The sequence below is a fragment of the Sciurus carolinensis genome, chromosome 4 (genome assembly GCF_902686445.1).
Source record: "Sciurus carolinensis chromosome 4, mSciCar1.2, whole genome shotgun sequence".
Classification (NCBI taxonomy): Eukaryota; Metazoa; Chordata; class Mammalia; order Rodentia; family Sciuridae; genus Sciurus; species Sciurus carolinensis.
The window spans coordinates 37,250,976-37,270,164 of NC_062216.1; the positions used below are offsets into that span (position 1 = coordinate 37,250,976).

Consider the following 19,189-nt stretch of genomic DNA (forward strand, 5'->3'; position numbering starts at 1 on the left):
GCCTTCGGGTTCTAGATCAGAAAAACACGGACAGAGTGGATGGAAGAAGAGGGGTCTCCGTGGACAGTCCTGCAGAGGACAACCCTTAGAGGGTGCTGTGGTTTCCGGGAGCTACTGTAACAAAAGACTACAACCTGGATGGCTTATAGTAGTAGAAACTTACTCTGTCACAGTTCTGGAAGTCAGAGATCTGAAATCAAGGTGTCAGCAGGGCTGTGTTCTTTCAAACACTCTAGGGGAGGATCCTTCCTTGCCTCCTCCAGGTTCTGGTGGCTCCAGGAGTTCTTTGGCTTGTGGCTGTCACTTCAGTCTCAGTGTTCACTCCCATGTGTGCGTGTGTGTGTGTGTGTGCATGTGTGTGTGTATTTTATAATGACACCTGTCACAGGACTTAGGGACCAGCCAGAGAATGCAGGATGATCTCAACTTGAAGCCCTTCACTGCATCTGCAAAAATCCTTTCTCCAAATAAAAAAATCTGCATTTGCAGGTTCTGGAGGTTAGAATGGGGACATGGCCTGAGGGTGGGGGCATCATTCAACCTCGTGTAGAGGACCACCAACTGCCGCTGATCCAGTGCCCACTTGATATAGGAGGCCTGATGGCACTGCATGTCCTCCTGATACAGATGCATTTCAGAAAAAGAAAAAAAGAGAAAACAGACAACTTTCTGTGAATTCAGGAACATCTACTTTAACCTCACACTAAATCAAGACAGATCATGTTTTCTTCTTATTCAAAACAGAATCCTACTTAGCCTCGTGTTGCCTTCCCCTATGGGGAGCACGTGAATTAACACCCGTGCCCTGCTCAGAAGAGTACCTGGGAACACAGTGCTTAACAAATGTTAGCTTCTGCTCTTACTATTTATTACCCTCTGGGTCTCCAATTCCCTTCTCTACCATACCCTTTCCTTCTACCTTCATATACCCCTGCTAACTGAGCAGGCCAAGAAGAAACCAGGTTTTTCCCTGATTTCTCCTTTGTTTCTCTGGAAAAGGATAATTATGTATCTAAATCTAGAAACACAACAGATATAGCAAGCATAGAAAACTCTCCAAGACCTTAAGGCATCACAACAGGACACACAAACAAGCACCTTGTTTCAGAATGGACTCACTCATTGTATTCAAACACAGGAACACTGAGTTCAAAATAAATGGACGAGGGGAAAAGAACAAAAAGAAATAAGATTTGAGAGATACCTAAGAAGATAAAATGAAGCCAGGAGTGATATTAAAGAAAAGAAAAATAGATGCAGCCTCTTCTTCCCTTGTTAAGCAGGCCACAATCTGCAATCTGCTCTAAGCTCTTGCACCTGGAACAAAGATAAAGCCTGACCAGCTAAATTATTCATCATGTCCTTAAGATTAAAAAAGAAAAGGGTTGGGGGATGGCACAGCGGAAAAAGACATTTGCTCAGAAGAACTGCAATTTTTCCTGGTAGTAGAAGAGAAACTTCTCCCTTGGGCCGCCTTAACACAGGCATGACATACTACATTGAGTCACTTTTCTAAATTATAACTACATATTTTAGATGGTCTTTATTTTTGCATGCATTATCTCTTCCTGATTCACCCCAACAGTTCAGATTGATTAAACTGATGGTTTTGAGGTTAACCAAATAAGGGAGTATTTATGTATGCATGTGTGTGCTGAGGGAGTTGTGATAAGCAACTACTTTTTTTAAGACAGGTGGGAATACAAACAGGGCTTCATGTAAAGATAAAGAGAAGAATTTTTAAACGACAAACAAAAGTTCTTTCCGTAGAGAGCATTAGGAAAAGAATCGATATGCCCCATTCCTAATATAAAATGGTGGAGTTTCCATGCCTTTTCATCCTAGAAAGACGAAAGAAGCAAGAAAGGAATCTGGAGAAAGACAAGGGCAAGGGTCGCTGTTAGGGCTTATTGATGAGGTGTCCCTAAAAGTTCATGTGTGAGACTATGCAAGAAAGTTCAGAGGTGAAATGGTTGGATTATGATAGCTTTAACCTCATCAATGAATTAATCCACTGATATGGATTGACAAGGTGGTGATTGTAGGCATGTAGGGTATGGTTAGAGAAGGTAGCTCAATGGGGGCATGCCTTTGGGGTTTATATTTTGTAACTGGTAAGCAGAGCTGCTTCTCTCTCTCTCTCTCTCTCTCTCCCTCTCTCCTTCCTGTTTGCCATGCCCTAAGCTGCCTTCCTCTGCCATGCCCTTCCGCCATGATGTTCTGCCTCAATCTCAGACCCACAGCAATGGAGTCCACCATCTATGGACTGAGACTTCTGAAACCGTGAGCCCCCAAATAAACTTTTCCTCCTCGGCATTGTTCTTGTCAGGACTTTTGGTCACAGTGATGAAAAAGGTGACTAAAACAGTCACTAAATAAAACCACCGCAGGGAGCTTCCCGTGAAGTCTTCCAGAATCCCAAGGTGAGCTGTGACTCGGAACTCAGGATTGAGATAAATTTCTGAGCTAACGGTAAAAACATTTTTGTCATGATAACTAGATGTTCCATGACTATGGTCAGTTGGTTGGTTTTTGTGATGAATGAATCTGAAATTTTGAACACAAATAACAATTTTACTTTTGGAGGTCCACGTGGGCATGTCTCAGCAAGGCCCTCTCAATCTCAATCTCCCACACGCACGTGCATCTGCACACACGTACCTTGTTAAGCCACTTGAGCCCTGGTATTGTGTTTGAATTTATCTGTTCTTCCAGCCACGGGCGCATCCGCATCCTTTCCACCGGCATGGTACCCTTCTGCAAAAAGCAAAAGAGAAAGATAACATTAGGCATTTCTGCTGCTGACTGTCCTGTCTGCACTACAAAGCTCTACATCCCTGCTTGCTTCCCGCTTCCTCAGGGTTGGGGCTCTAGGCCAGTATATTCCAGGGTACTGTCCTCGAGCCACCTACCCCTACTTATCATTCCTGCTCATCCTGTCTTGGTGGGGTGGCGGAATGGCCCCGGCCTGCCATTCTCTGAGCTGGCTCTCAGTTTAAGGGACCTATGGACATGGTTGGCCTGGTCTTGCAGACACTCTGCTAGCTAGACGATTCAGACCCCTCTCAGTGACTGCCTCCTGCTATACTTTACCTTCTCCTACTCTGGCTATGTTTACAGCAGAAACCTTCAACATACCAGGCATTTAGAGAACCAGTACTTTAGAATATTATCCTTCCAAAATCCAGGCATGCCAGAACAAAATAGTTTTGTGATAAGGAGTTATAACAGCCAGCTGGTTCCTTTTAGGTATTGGGACCATAGAAAAGTCAAGCATCCCCAAGACTGGCACTTAAAGAGTTCTAAAGGCATCAATTAATTTGGTTGCCAAGGTTCTTCACCAACCAGCCATTTCCTCCTGGCTGTCCCTTTCCAGAGCTCACCAGCACTAGGCCTTTCTTCATCTATGCTTCTACTCTAATGCAATTTCTTATTCCTTCCTCAAGAATTCGTCCTCAGTACCGTCCTCCCCTCTGACCCGAAAACATCCCCTTCTCCTTCAACTTGACTTTCCTTTTGCAAATCACTTCTTGGTCTGAACATCTTTCCTCACCAGCCCACACTCTCCCCACTCCCCACTCCTTCCAAATTTCGTTCAAAGCCTTTCCCTCATCCATCAAAATATGGCTGAGTGGAATCACTAATAAAGCCTCTGCCACGTGGGCTACTCCTCATCTTCATTCTGTTCGTGCCTACATTTATATTTAATCTTTTTGAAAGCAAAGTCGGTGCTAATTTAAGCCTCCACATTATAGGACTTGTGACAATGTGACATTATAATCCTCTTTTCAACACTTAACTGTCCTTTGTTGGTGAAACTCGTTTCTTCTTAAAATGAGTTCTAAACGGCAATTATCAAGAATACAAGCAACAATAAGTGTTGGCGAGGATGTGGGGGGAAAGGTACACTCATACATTGCTGGTGGGATTGCAAACTGGTGCAACCACTCTGGAAAGAAGTATGGAAATTCCTCAGGAAACCTGAAATGGAACCAACATTTGACGCAATTATCCCACTCCTAGGTTTATACCCAAAGGACTTACAATCAGCATACTACAGTGACACAGCCACATCAATGTTTATAGCAGCTCAATTCACAATAACTAAGCTGTAGGAACAACCTATGTGCCCTTCAATAGATGAATAAAGAAATTGTGGTATATATACACAATGGAATATTACTCAGCCCTAAAGAAGAATGAAATTATGGTATTTGCTGACAAATGGATGGAGCTGTGAAATATTATGCTAAGCAAAATAAGCCAAAGAACCAAAGGTCAAATGCTTTCTCTGCTGTGCAGATGCTAATTCACAATAAGGGTGGGGGAAATAGAGTTACTTTGGATTAGACTGAGAGAAGTGAAGGGAGGGGAGGAGGCATGGGGATAGAAGTGATAGTAGAATGAATCAGACATTATTACCCTATGGGCATATGTGATTATATGACCTGCATACCTCTTGTATAAGTAATTAAAATAAAAAAATTTAAAGATGAGATCTGAAAATCATACTCAGTTGAATGTGCCCTACCCCAGCAAGTGCCAAAGTACAAGCGTCATGACAAGCACCATGAAGGGCCTTACCTTTACCGGTGGGGCCACCTGCCTTTTCCTTGTATCCTTCTCACAGTTCTAGTCCACTGTGCTGCAGACACCTTCTGCTCCTTGCTCATACCAAGCACTCTGCTCCTCTTTCCCGGGCCCTGCCAATCCTTAGCCATCCTCCAAGACCCAGCCTCCGCTCCTTCTTCACCCGCCTTTCCAGGCCACTCCAGTCCAAAGTAATTCCTCCTCCTCCTCCTCCTCCTCCCACTCCCACAGTACCCACAGACCTTGCCTCACTCATCTGAAAATCAAACACTGCTTTAGGGTAGCTGTTGTAAGTAAAGACTTTAATCTTATCTCTTACCTGACCTATAAACTTTTCAGCTGTGTGTACCCTCTCTACCCAAGCAAACTGTAAATTCTTTGGGAACAGGAGTTCACTCCTTACAGGTCTTTTTTATAACCCTACGAAGCCCAAATGCTGCCTGCTACACAGGATATGTTCAATATAAGGACTGGGCCAATTGACGTTCAGCCTAGTTAGGGGCTGCCGTGGGAGGTGGGTCCCATCTACGCATCTGCAGGCTGCAAGTCTCGGTTCTTTGAAGCAGTAACAGGAATCTTTGAGATATTACAAAAGGACATGAGATGGCCACAGGGAGTCCCCAGAACAGCTGCTCTTCATGGATTCCAAGGTGTTCCATTCGTTCATTCTTTCATTCCTTCATTCATCTGCCATTTAAAGATCATGGACTGAGAATGAGGTTCCAGGAACTAGAAAAGATACGACAATCCCTGCCATCTTGAATCTCAGTCTAACAGGCTGTAGGAAAGAAGGGAATTACCAACATGAAGAGCCCTATACACAAGAGGGGAAGTTACAGAAAAGCTCTGCCAGTGTTGGGCAAGGCTGTACCTAGAGGATCACACCAGGGAGCCACTGTGACGTCTCTGTCCCATAACGTGTCGTCCACCAAACCAATCAGATCCTCCCACAGGAGAAGATCTTAGGACACGGAGTGGGGGAAGAGGGAAGAGCAGGAACGGGGACAGTTACAGTAGTCCTAAGAGACAGCAACAGACTCCAGTTCTTCTCAGGGGACAACACAACATGTGTGAGGAGAGGTGCCATTGTGCCCAACCTCAGTAATGTGGAAATAACAAGAGGCAGGTGCAGGTAGCCCTGATTATGGCTCATAGTCATACCAATTCTATATTCCCTCCTCTCTCTCTTTCTCTTTTTTAATAACCCCTGTTGAAAGAAAAATAGACCACCTGGGTGGTGCATGCCTGTAATCCCAGCAGCTGGGGAGGCTGAGACAGGAGGACTGTGAGTTCAAAGCCAGCCTCAGCAAAAGCGAGGCACTAAGCAACTCAATGAGACCCTGTCTCTAAATAAAATACAAAACAGTGCTGGGGATGTGGCTCAGTGATCAAGTGTCCCTGGGTTCAATCTCTGGTACCTCACCCCCCTAAAAAAGAAAAAAAAAAAGTTTTCTGTCACTAAAACTACAGCCTGTGAGAGGAGATACAGTTATCTACACTATTTCCAAATTCTGTAAATGTGAATTTGCCTACTTACAAAAATTTATTTGTTACCACAAAATCAGTACTCATGATGTCTTGTGGTCATTGCTGATATGTGCAAAGAGGGAAAAAAAACGATTCACCTGGTGTGCACGGTCCCAGCTGATTCTGAGCAAGGCACACTACCTTCCTGTTTCTGCTCTCCTACTGCAAACAAATGTCCTTTTCACGGTCTATTTAGTGTGACATTTTCCACACTCTTGTGCTTTTTGTTGGTCATTTTGCCATTTAAAATGGCCCCTAAGAGTGGTACTGAAGTGCTGTGTATTGCTCGTGAGCAAAACAAGGCTGTCATGTTCCTTCTGGAGAAAATACATGTAATGAGATAAGCTTCACTTGGGCATGAGTTACAGCACTCTATACAGTGGCTGTGAGTTCAATATTAATCAATCAACACTGTGCATTAAATAAGTTGTGTTTAAACAGAACATACATAAAACAAGGTTATATACTGACTGGCTGATGGAAGTGCTGTGACCAGAGGGTTACAGGGTCCTGATGTTCTTATAACAAGAGGGTATTAAAGACTCAGACACACGAAGAAGAATGTCATGTGAAGACACAGAGGGCAGATGGATACGTAAAGGAAGAAGCAGAGATTGAAGCGTCTCTGTGACAAGCCAAGGAATGCCTGGCACTTCTAGAAGCTGAAGATACAAGGATGGAGCCTGCCTTAGCCTTCAGAGGTAGCACGGTCCTGCAGACACCCTGATTTTAGACTTTGAGCCTCCAGAATTCTAACAGAGTAGTTTTCTGTTGTCTTAAGCCACAGTTTGTGGTAGTTTGTTGTAGCAGCCCTAGGAAACCAACCCAGAGGGAGACACGACGCAAAGGTCTTGAGGTAGGAAGGCCAACAACAGGACAGATGACCCTGCAAGTCCTGGAAAACCACACCTAGGATTTTGGTCAACATCCCAGGACTGAAGAAAAAACTTAAGGACTGAAGCAATGAAAGATGGTCCGTCTTGTCAGTGGTAAAGGTAAGGCCTGATTATGAAATCTAGACCAGCGCTTCATAAACTTTAATGCAGTAGGAATCTCAATTCAGTATTCTAGGTGACCTGTGATTCTACTTCCCACTAAGTCTGGTCATTTTGACTGACAGATCTCCATCTATACTAAACCATCTGTATGTTGGACCATTACTTATTTACATACCATGTCTTTCTAACAAATACACAACTCAGCCAAAATACTATGTTGCTGTGGTTTGGAGATAGGTTGTCCCCCAAAGGCTCACATCCTGGTCCTCACTGGTCCTCAGTGTGGTGGTACTGAGGTGGTGTACCCTGTAAGAAGGGACCTACTGTAAGGGAATTAGGCCAGGTGACTCCACCCTCAAGAGTGAGTCAGGTCCTATAGGATTAGATTAGTTCCTGTCAGAATGGGTCGTTACAAGTGGGCCTGGAAGCTCCCCTGAATTCCTCTTCTAAACACACTCCTGTCATTCTGTGTCATCAACAGAGTCAAGCAGATGCTGGAGCCATACCCTGGAACCTTCAGAACTATGAACTAAATAAATCCCTTTTCTTCATGAAGTCCCAACCTCAGGTATTTTGTTATAGTCACACAAAATGACTCAGACGTATGGAAGTCAAATATGTATAAAAATTTTAAGAGTTCTTATAGAATTTATTTTTATGTATTTTGTTTCACATTTTACACATGATGTACATTGGAACAACCATACATTAGACTTGAAGGAGAAATTATCCAGAATTTAATCTTTCCTCTCTTTTTCTTGAAGAGTCATTTAACCCTATGTCCTGACAGATATGCCCTATGTGTTAACAGCTACAACAGAAAAATGATGAAACTGCTCATCAGTTTCATCACAGGTGGTTTCACAATCACCTATGAAGAATGTTAGAATTCTCCAATTTCACAATGTATATGAAGATCACGTTTCTTGTTAATCACAGCATGGTCATGGTTGTTAAAACAGAGAGAGTCAAATAAAGTGCCCTCCACCTCTAGTCCTACCAGAGGGTCAACCTTATGAGAAGATGTCACAGGAGACACGTTCTACCACACCTGACCCTGAGTATCAACAATGTCCCAAGTCCCCAGGAAAAACCTGGACAATCCCATCCCCACCAAAAAGAGTGATCAAGGTCAATGCCCAGTGGGAGGGACTGGTGGTCGAACCAAATTTTAAAACTCTTAAATCAGGACTGTTATTAATTACAAGGGGATTTTTAAGAAAAGTAAACAGAGCAAGTATTTAATCAAAGTAGGGGAAATCCTTAGAAAGAACTCCACTTATTTCATTTTTTAAAATAAATTTACATGAAATTACATGAAGGCATAGCCTTCTTTTTACTTGATTGTCTGCCTGGCCCCATCTCCCACACACTGGACATGCAATAAATCACTAGTAGTCTTGCTACATTACACAGAACAGAACAGAAGGTTTTCCATTGGATATTTATCAGAGGATGAGCTTATATCCTATGGCTTTCTAAGCAGGAAAGTAAAGGGGAAATTCTACCTTGAGCCTACCACCACCATGTGATTGTTAGTGGTCACTAAAAGCAGAATTTGTTTCCAGAGATTAAAAGGCTGGGCTGGCAAGCAGAGTCAGTGAGTTGAGTACTGACAAGCAAAGATGCCTACTTGGCACATATTTTTAGTTTTTATTACTGAAATGCAGGGTGACACACTGTTCTTGTTTCTGTAAGTTAAGTCCTCTCTGGGCACAAATACCCAGGCCATGTGAAACCTGAATTGAGTTGAGGAAGGCAAAAACAGAGTGGAGAAGACACTGAGGAGCTATTTTTGCCTAAGAGAACCAAAGTACACAGAAATCAGGGCATTTGTGTTCCAGTCCTGACTGCTGTGGCTGGTGTGTGCCCTTGGGTTTGTCACTCCATCTTTCTAGTCCACTCTTTGATCATCTAGAAGAAAGAGACACTTCAGAAAAATGAGTTCCAAGGTTATCTATGATTATATGAACCCTTTTGCAATATGAAGCCTCATAATCAGATTTTTTTTTAAACTTCTATTCTTGAACACTGGGTTGTTTTTAAGAGTAAAGTGATAATTTTGTATTGCTGTGAACCTAAAACATGAGTAACCTCTGCTTCAAAGGAAATAAAAGAGTTGAAATATCTACCCATGAGCCTGACAAACTGTGTTCTGTAAAATCATTGCACCTTTGTGATCTAGTGTTGGGCTCAACTTCAAAACCATGACACCTGTCTATAAATCAGTTCAGCACATGGTGGGGACATGCGCGCTCTGCCTCTATAGGGGATATATTCCAAGACTCCCATTGGATGCTTAAAGCCATGAATAATATCAAATCCTACGTATGCTGTGTTTTTTCCTTTTATACATGCCTATGATGAGTTTCACCTTTTCACTTAAAGAAAGCAATTTATGGCTTCTCTTGAGCATATCCAAATAGCCAGCATTACTGTTCTTGCCCTTTGAGGCTATTATGAAGTAAAATAAGGGTCACTTGAACATAAGCACTGCCATACTATGACAACCGATCTGACGTCTGAATGGCTATGAAGTGACTGATGAATGGGTAGCATATAACACATGGATACACAGGACAAAGAAATGGTCTACATCCCATGCAGGATGGAGCAGAAAGGCATGAGATTTTATCCCATGCAGGATGGAGCAGAAAGGCATGAGATTTTATCAGGCTATTCCAAAGGACATGCAATTTAACTTTTGAATTGTTTACTTCTAGAATTTTCCAGTTAATATTTTCAGACCACAGTTAATCCAGGATTAACGGAAACTGCAGGAAGCAAAACCTACTTTATTGTGACTATCACTGCTGCTCGGGTTGCTGCACAAAGGCATGCAAGCTACTTATTGTGATTCATGTAGCATGAATGGTCTTCCTTGAGCTTACAATGTCATTAACAATTATACTGAATTTTTATCTATGTAACTGAGGATAGGATCATGGAATAGAAATGCAATGGCTACTATCTGTTGAACACTATCTATGTGCCAGGTACTAACACTAGGGTTTTATATGAACTCTGTTAACTCTTTCAACACGGGGAAGTAGGGACTTGATTATCTTAACAAGAGACAAGGGGACAGGTTGGGAAAATGCTGAACAAGGCAACCCGTCAGTAAGCTGGGGAACCAAGACTCATCCTGGTCCATCTGATGTGAAAAACCCAGACTCATCCCCTACTCTGCTTTCCTCTTAATTTAGGAGGCCTCTGTTAGGATGGCCTCTTCGTTCTTCTACTTACTGAGACTTTCCCAACCCTTCTTTCCCACATACCTCTGCCATGTTCATCTTCCTGAAGTTTCACTTCAATCATGTTATTTCTCTGTCCTAGAGCTGTCTGAATATCCCTGCTGAATCTGAGATAATGAGATCACTGGTGGAGAGGTGGGCAGTGCTTCTAGTAACGTCAAGGTAAATAATGCAGCCCTAACTCCCATGTTGAATAACTGAGAGTCATGAACAAAACATATTTTTAAAAATCTGTTTAAAAGTATCAGAGAGCTAACAAGGTAGCAAAAAAAAAAAAAAAAAAAAAAAATTAGAAGGTAAGGTCTAGGAGAAGAAAGAAAAGCAGAACGGTAAGCCTGGTATCTGGGGATGCTCTTCTGGCCTGGGCATTGCTGATTCCTGAAGCTGAGCAGAGCTTTCAGCCTATCCAGGTGACAAGGGAGGCAAAAATTACAGATCAGTATGCAGCCAGGAAAAGGGGATCCGGAAATCACTACCTACAAAGACCAAAGACAAAACAAAATCAGAACACCCCAAACTCAGGAACCTTTCAGTGGCTGCTTAACAGAAACAATGAAAGAGGTAACAATGGAAAGAAGTCTTTATAAAGTATTGAGAAAAAATAACTGTCCACTGAAAAGTTTTCTGTCCAAAGAATATTTCCGTGAGTTTTTCTACAGGGCAGAGAATGATCTGCCTATAGAGATGCAGTTCACCAATTCACAGTAATAGTCAGCAGATGGGTCAAAACTGGGCAAAGAAGGAAAAGGGAGGGGAACTAAGTAACTAATAAAGGGCTTAACTTTGAGTCTGTGTGGCAGAAGCTGGGTCCGGCAGTGTTCTGCCCCAGTTCTGTGGTAGCTGTGTGGCTCTTGTCACCTAGCAGTCATTCCTACACAGCCATGTGCCCTCTCCTCTAATCAACCTCCAGAAATGTTGCCTCCCAACAAAATATAACTCAAATCTATTTTCATCCCTTGAACCTTCTCCACTGGACACTCCTGTCTCAGGATCCAGTCACCCAGTAACAATACGCCTAAGTGCCGTGGAGGATTCAAAGACGTTTTAAGATGTGATCACTACCCTCGGGGAACTATTAAGTTAGCTGTGGATAGGAGACATAAATCACATAAAGCTAACTAATAATACTACAATTATGATAATAAAACCATGCAATAGAGTTCAGGAGCAGTCTATGATTAACTGCCAACTAAGTTAACTAGTTCATAAGGAATATATAAATCATGATTAAATCAGTTTGTAAAGGAAAGCTTTATGGCAAAAGGAAGAAGAACTTATCAGATGGAGAGGAGTTGCCTACACAGAGAAAAGGTCACTGGCAAGTCAGACCAGGTAAAAGGTTGGAATCAGTGGCCCATGACTGAGAGGCATGTCTACTGATGTGCGCAGAGCAACTGACTTAGGCACCAACGTGGGAAGGGCTTTCCCAGTGCTACCTAGCGTGTGAGAAGCAAGCATTGGTGTTTTACATTGATCCTCTCTAACCCACTCTACAGCCCTCACCAGTTAAGTACTAGTATTTCCACTTTAGAGGTCAGGAAAAGCGTAGCTAAAGGGGTAACCCAACCCAAAGAATAATAAAAAGAAGAAATAAGAATTAAAAAGCCAGGATTTGAACACAGGTTTTCCTGGAGGGTTCCAAATACCTGGGTAAAGTCTAACTTGTCCACCTAAGCTACTAAAGACTTCAGAGTGTGTGACTTTAGATAAACCCTGTTTCAACATCTTCAACAACCAGCACCCTATTGAGGGAAAAACAGAGGTGAGGAGATATGCCAGAAATTACTGCTCTGGTTCAGGATGGTGGCTATGGAAATGTTCAGGGAACCTCTCCGCAACACACACACACACACACACACACACACACACAATGACAACACACGTACAGGACTATAATAGCACTTTCGTACAATAAGTTTTCTACGACACGCAATAATCCTTCCCCAAATATGATGATACTCTATACGCCTCAAGCTGAATATTATGTACCTTTACAGCAAAAGTAAGAATTTCCATGCAAAACATATGAATCGAGACAAAGTTGGAGATGAAAACTAAAAAATCATAATCATCGTTTTTTTTCCACTACAAACCTTCACTCCAGTGCTTACAAGGAACCAGATGCTAAGCCAAGGGCTTCTCATTCACTATTTCATTTACCTTCTAACAAGCTACAAGAGAAAAAGTATCCTATCTCCATTTTGCAGATGAGGAAATGAAGTTACTTACCAAGCTCAACCTCAATTAAATGGCAAAGCTGAAACTCAAATCCAGTCTGCCTGCCTCCAACAGGTATGCCAGAAAGCAGTGTTGTTCAAGTCTCTGGTAACAACCCATTAGAGTGTCATGGAATCAGTTTACTGGATTAAGATAAAGCATTACTGGATTGGAATCAGCACTTTTAAGTTTAAAGTACTGGAATATAGAATAGGAAATATGGGAGTATCACAAAAAGAGTAAGCATTGTTTGATGAAACTTGTTTCAGTTTTATGTCATATTATACCATACTTGGACTGTGGTCAAGAGTTTCAAAAGCATCGCACAAGACTAAACTGCCTCCCAGGGATGAATGTATGTGTGTGTGTGTGTGTGTGTGTGTGTGTGTGTGTGTCCACACATGCACGTGTGCATACATGTGTGGCAGGTAGAAGATGGTAACCGTAGAAAATGGAAAGCAGAACTGGACACAGGAAGAGGAGGAGAAGCAAACCCACCCTTTGTACCATACTGTGTACTAGGAAGAAGAAATAAAATGTATGAGAGAAACCTCATAGCATTTGCTTGACATGAGAATATCATGTTCAGAGCTAAGACAATATGTATATTAAGGAGGTGTGAGACCTTCCTATTTGGTTACACTTAATAATTTCCTTTGTACATGTCAATCTACATACCATGGTGGGACCCCTAGAGCATAAGGTCAACCACCATTGCCAGTCACAAAATCAAATATTTTAACACTTGGACAGAGTGTCCCACACAAGGGGGTATGCAGGGAGCATGTCCCTTAGTGAACATATTATCGGTACTAATACAGAAATGATTTTTTTAAACTCTTGTTAAACTTCAGGATGGCTAATAAGCAAGGGAAGTCAGCTCTATCATATTCATTACATCACTGAAATAATCCTTATTTTGTGCATGTATTAGATTTTTATTGAATTTTTAAAAGATACATGTCGTAGATTCATTAAACTTGAATTTGAACCTCCAGTCCAGTTTTTTTTTTTCCCCATCAAGGTTTTAAGAAACTGAATTATGAATTCTCTTAATAGGTGGGTTTTTAGAGATGAATGATGTGACAAGATTGCTGCAAATGGCTACCCAAAATACATTATAACCTACAGTTATAAGGACACCTCAAAAATGCTATGCAACATTATCACCTGAAGAACTTAAAAAAAAAAAAAAAATCCCTAGCCTTAACCTAACAAGAATCTCCAGGGCTGATGAACAGGAATTTCTTTTATTATCCTAGCATAATTCTAATAAGCCACTAAGTGTGCGATCACTGCCATTTAGTGCTCATCAGTCCAGTGGGCTTCCAGATCTCAGAAGTTTAACAAGCAGCTCCAACTGAGTTACGGGAAATGGGGGAAGCAAGTGGTGAATTTCAAAATAAATTCATATGAAATTAAAATTCTAAAATGGCTTCACCACAAAACAAATTTCCCATGCTGAGAATCATCCAGATTATAATTTCTCGTTTTTGCCATGCTATCACAAATTTCTTCTTAGGAGAGTTTGGTGGGTGTGCATACTTTTGGGAGATAGTCCATAACTACTTTACAAACATCACCTTGCCTCTGACCATACCTAATGTGCTGTGAATTAGCCTCCGGTAAGAACATACACTGCTTCATCACATCCATCGACAGACAGAGACTTAGGAACTCCACTGTGTGCTCAAAAGACGCCCATTTGTCCCTGGTTCTTGGTATCATGGTTGACCCATACAACAGAGTCATTCCAGAAAACAGTTCTCAATGCAGCCTAATGAGAATAGAGTTGAGAGTAAGCCTTGAAAATACAGGCAACATGCTGTGTTCGTGCTGATATACGCATTCCTGAGAGGCCTCAGCCAGCAGTTCCCTAAGCAAATTGAGGACACCCAGTTCAAGCACACTGATGAGAAAGCAGACCTCTTTCTGGACTTTGCCTGACATTCGCCCAGTTCTCTGGCCCTCCCACCTGTTGCTACTTTGGTCACTAAGCAGTGCAGCCTGCCTCCCATCCTGCTGTCCCGATGCCCACACCCTGTCCATCCTCCCAGTGCAGCCTGGTTCCGGGCGCCTCCCTGCTCACCTGTGCTGTTGCACCGTCCCTTTACTGACCATTCTGCCTTCAGTCCATGTCCACATTCTACTCGGCAACCTCAGAAATAAATCTGTGCCCATCACTCACATGCTAAGAAGCCTTTCAAGGTTTCCCATCTAGTGCCCTTAGGAAAAAGCCCTGGCACCTTACCAAGGCCTGCTTGGGCCTTTCCTCAGTTTCCTATATTTTTCCGTGTCCTTTGCTGACCTTTGCAAAAGGTCCCAGAACCCTACATCACTGCCCAATGAGTGCATCCCCCCAACTCGCCTTTCTGTGTCTTGACCTGACTTTGTCCCCTCTCCTAGAACATCTGCTCTCTGGCTCAAACTGCCTCCCAACATAGCTCTAGCACTTCACCCAAATGGGTCTCATAACCTTCCTCTTCTTACTTACTCATAATAGGCTGAATAATCATGACAGATTTATGGTCTATCACCGCATCTGGGCTTTCAAAGTCTCTGCAGATCTCCTTTGCTTTTCCCTCCTCAGCTCCCATTCCCATTTTCCACAGGAACAATTTCAGATCTTTCCATCTTCCTACTCCCTGACTCACTTCCACGTTCATCAATCACAGCAAAAGATCTTGGCTCTAATTTCACAGAAAAAAATAGAAGGTAGTAGAATTCTTTCTGGATTTCTAACTCTCCTTCCTCTTCAAACTTATCTGGACATCTGTGACCTCCTTTCTTCCTTTTTCAGAGTAGGTGGGAGGTCATATCACTTTGCAGGAGGGAATGCAGAACGCTCAAGAGGAGAGACACTGAGATTGGCTTGGGGGTCTAGCAGGTTTTAGATCTTTGAGATATCCAAAAAGAGATGCTGGATGGACAATTAGATAGGTGAGGCTGGAGCTCAGGAGAAAGATCCAGACAGGAAATGTCCACGCATCCCTCTGAAGAGTGTTCAAAGGCCATTTCTTCTATAACACCTACCCTGGCCAACTCAAGACATTTACAAGTCCCCTTTCCCTTGAATTCATAAAGCACACTACCTAGAACAGTTATTTAACATGTATCTTACACCACCTTCCAGTCTCCATTTCATTTTTATGCGTTTTAACGTATGTTAACATTGCTACATGTGTCAATACATTGAACCAGACAGTCTTGTGCTGTGCACCCAGCAGGCGCTCAGGAAGTACAGACCAGCTCTATCTAGCAGACAGTTGCAATAATGGACTCATTCTTTACCTGCACAGCTCAACATGGGAGCTGTTAGTCCCACATGGCCACTGAACACCTCATATATAACTGGCACGAATGAGGAAACCCTTGTCACCAAAAATGGAAACACAATTTCAAGGTCGGTTCTTATCTTTCCAAATCACAGTAAATGGTCATGTGTCTGATGGAAACAAAATATCAGCACAGGATGCTCCTGTGGAGTTGCCAAAGAGCCAGGTACCACCTGACATTGAAACTGTACTCTATTAAGAAAAGCTTAGTTTTAAAAGGCCTGACTCATGGTCTGCAGCTTAATCACCTTTGGAACACAACCTGTTGGTAAGTGGGGACCTTCCATGTGGGTAACTACCTGATCCAGGTCCAGATTATGAGGCTGATGGGGACAGAGTATCCCCATACTACACCATGACGACATTTACCACAGCTAACAAGTGGTAGGTGCTTGTTAGGCAAGTTCTAAGCACATTAGGAAAATCAGCTAGCTCACTTGATCCACCATAGTCCTATTTGGTTAGGTTCTGTTAAGCTACCATTTTATGGATGCCGAAGAAGTCATGGCACTCAAGACTAAACAACCTGCCTAAGCTCACAGAGCTATCGAGTGGCAGCACTCAGATTTGAGCAGGCATCGGTGGCTCTTTTTAGCCTCTGGATGAAGCATGCACAGGCAGGCCAAACTGGACTCCCCATTAAGAGGCACAGAGGGCAAGGCCTCTGTCTGCTCAGGCATCTGCACTGGGCCTGTGCTGAAGGGGCCCCAGCCAGGGAGGGCCGAGAGAGCCTACAGGCCAGCAGGCACTGTGCCTGTGATAAGCAGTTTCCCAACCTCCTTTACCCAGCCCCCCTGTACACCCACACTTCCTGCCCCTTTCAGTGCCTTCCTGGCAAGTGGGAATCAACAGAACATACTGCATATCCTGACCAACCAGTCTTATTTTTGTAGCTTGCACTAGGAAAACAATATTTCCCCACACCCATACTCCAAATAAAAGTATTTTCCTGCTCTCCACCCCCTACCTCCCTCCCCTCTTTATAAAAGCAACATGAAAGAACCAGCAGGGACTTTTTCCTCTTGCATCATTTGAGTATATTCTCCAGTTGTTTCATTTTAGTTCCTGCTTCTGCAAAAAAAAAAAAAAAAAAAACAGTCACCTGCCCCAACACATAGGCCACCGGGTCCTTGAGGGGTCTTTTGAAGCAGAGGAGGAGGAAAGTGTGCCCTGCCCAGCCTGTTACTAATTAACCTGCAGAACTATTTCAGGAGCACAAATAAATCCCATTGAAAGCTAATGTTCCACTACCTTAATGTTGATTTCACATTAACATTTATTTAAGGTGCTGAAAACCACTGAAGGACTAAGCTTTTAGTATTTGTCCAGTCCCACCTCCTGCTATTCCAGTGTATATGAAGAGCAAATACAGAGCTCTGAGCCGTTTTGCTTCCCACTCCAAAAGCAATCTCAGTTTTATTATCAGAACCTCTTAGGAGTGTCAAACTCCCATGCCCCAAAATTCTACTCCAACCTACTTAAATCTCTCAGCAATGTCTGTCCTGTACTTCAGGGGACAGTTTTAACACTACCTTTACAAGAACGCTTTCCCTGACCAATGCAGATTCAACTAGTACCACAACCCTTACTTATGTGACAGTCCTAAGAAATTCTTGGATGTCAGTGACAACCAGTCCTGCCTGGCTCTTTTATTAACTTGACAACATGAAACTTCTTAATGTCATGACCTCCACAGGGCCTAGCATTGCCCTTATTTATCGTGGATGGCGGTCACCACACAGGATGGCACTCCAGGTCTGAAGTCACCATGCCTTCAAGACGGCACAGCACCCACGGGCAGGGTGGGGACCAGGAAAGACCTCCTTGGCTCCTGTGTCCATCACAAGTGGGCAGGGCGTGGGCCTGTGGCCAATGCCACATCTTTTACCAGGGTACTTTATATGAGATGAGGACCGGGGATTTGTGACATTAAATGAGAAATCAACTTGCCATTTCCCTAAAAATCTAAGAGATCCCCTTGTCTCCTCCCCTCTCTCTACAACCCTAGAAGCAGCTGAGGTCTGGTGGAGGCTGTGAGCAGCTTTACTGGACAACTAGACCCACCTCCCATGCCACTGCTTCAGGGACCAAAGGCAGAGGGCAGCAGAACCCAAGATGAGGATAATTTCCTCAGAGTTTATGGTAAAATTTAAATGAGATGATGTAGAAGGTGGTTAGACCAGTATCTGATCAGTAGCTGATACTTAATAATCAGTTTCTGCAGACACAAAATTCATGGTCAAGGATGTTTAAAGAGCATTACTTGTAATAGCAAAATATTTGAGATGACCCAAATACTCAGTAAGAAGATGTTTAAATAAAATGTGGCAGAGTCAAATAAGGGAATATTAGGACTATAGAAGCATATTTAATTCATATGGGAATGCTTAGAATATAAAGTAAAAAAAATTAAAAAAAAAAAAAACTGGCAAGAGGGATGGTTTTTAAACAATCAGGGTAATAAAGAGCCAGGCACAAACTAGCCGGGTGATGGGGGGCTTCCCATGGACGGTGAAGTCCCACAGTGACAGCTGTTTTCTCCGCAGTGCTGGGGACAGCTCACCCATCCACAAGTGCTCAGGTGGAATGGCACTTATGCATAAGGGCACACGCCTGGCTGATGGCATGTACCGACAGAGTTGTTGGGCCTAGAACCTGGTAGCCAGGAGATAGGGGTGGGTTGTGCTCCAACCCTAGAGTGGCCTGTGCAGAAGGTGCAGATACTTCTAGAACCGTTAGAGTAAGGGGCTGCAATGCTTTTACAGCAGGGGGTGTCCTGAGGGATAACGTCCAAAGTACTCACAATGAGTGTGAGCCTGAGCTCACGCGAAGTCCTAAGTCGGGAAGTCAGCACGGTGCCCTAATTTTAGATGGGAAAATAAGAACAATATGGCAATAGAGAACATTCTTTTCAAAACAACTGAGAGAGTTTCCTTCTACCCTGCCTCCCTCCTTCCCTTCCTTTATGACCTCATTTGGCAGAGCAATGTAGATGTACTTGGTCCAGCAGGGTCCCCATCACCTGGAAGTCTACCCAGAACATATGAATGTGACCTTATTTAGAAACAGGGTCTCTGCAGATGTAATCAAGTTAAAATGAAGTCATAACAGATTCATGGATGGACCTATAGGGAAAGGAAAAATGGTTTCCCTAGGTTCTTTGGCTGAGCTAGGAACTAATATGACATAAGACAGATTAACAGGACAAACCCCCTATTTAATTACATGTGTATGCTTGGGAGTCCCACAGAATGCGAGACTACAACAG

The 19,189-nt window shown here is 43.0% G+C and overlaps 1 protein-coding gene across 6 annotated transcripts in view; it reads right to left on the reverse strand.

Annotated features, from left to right (window-relative positions):
• Positions 1-19,189, reverse strand: part of Irf2 (interferon regulatory factor 2) — an 83,965-nt gene that overhangs the window by 38,710 nt on the left and 26,066 nt on the right. For all 6 annotated transcript variants that reach the window (XM_047550160.1, XM_047550155.1, XM_047550156.1 and 3 more), the window contains one exon: positions 2,662-2,757. In XM_047550160.1, coding sequence (XP_047406116.1) covers positions 2,662-2,748 — 87 coding nt within the window. In that variant the 5' untranslated portion in view covers positions 2,749-2,757. The remainder of the gene's footprint in view (positions 1-2,661; positions 2,758-19,189) is intronic.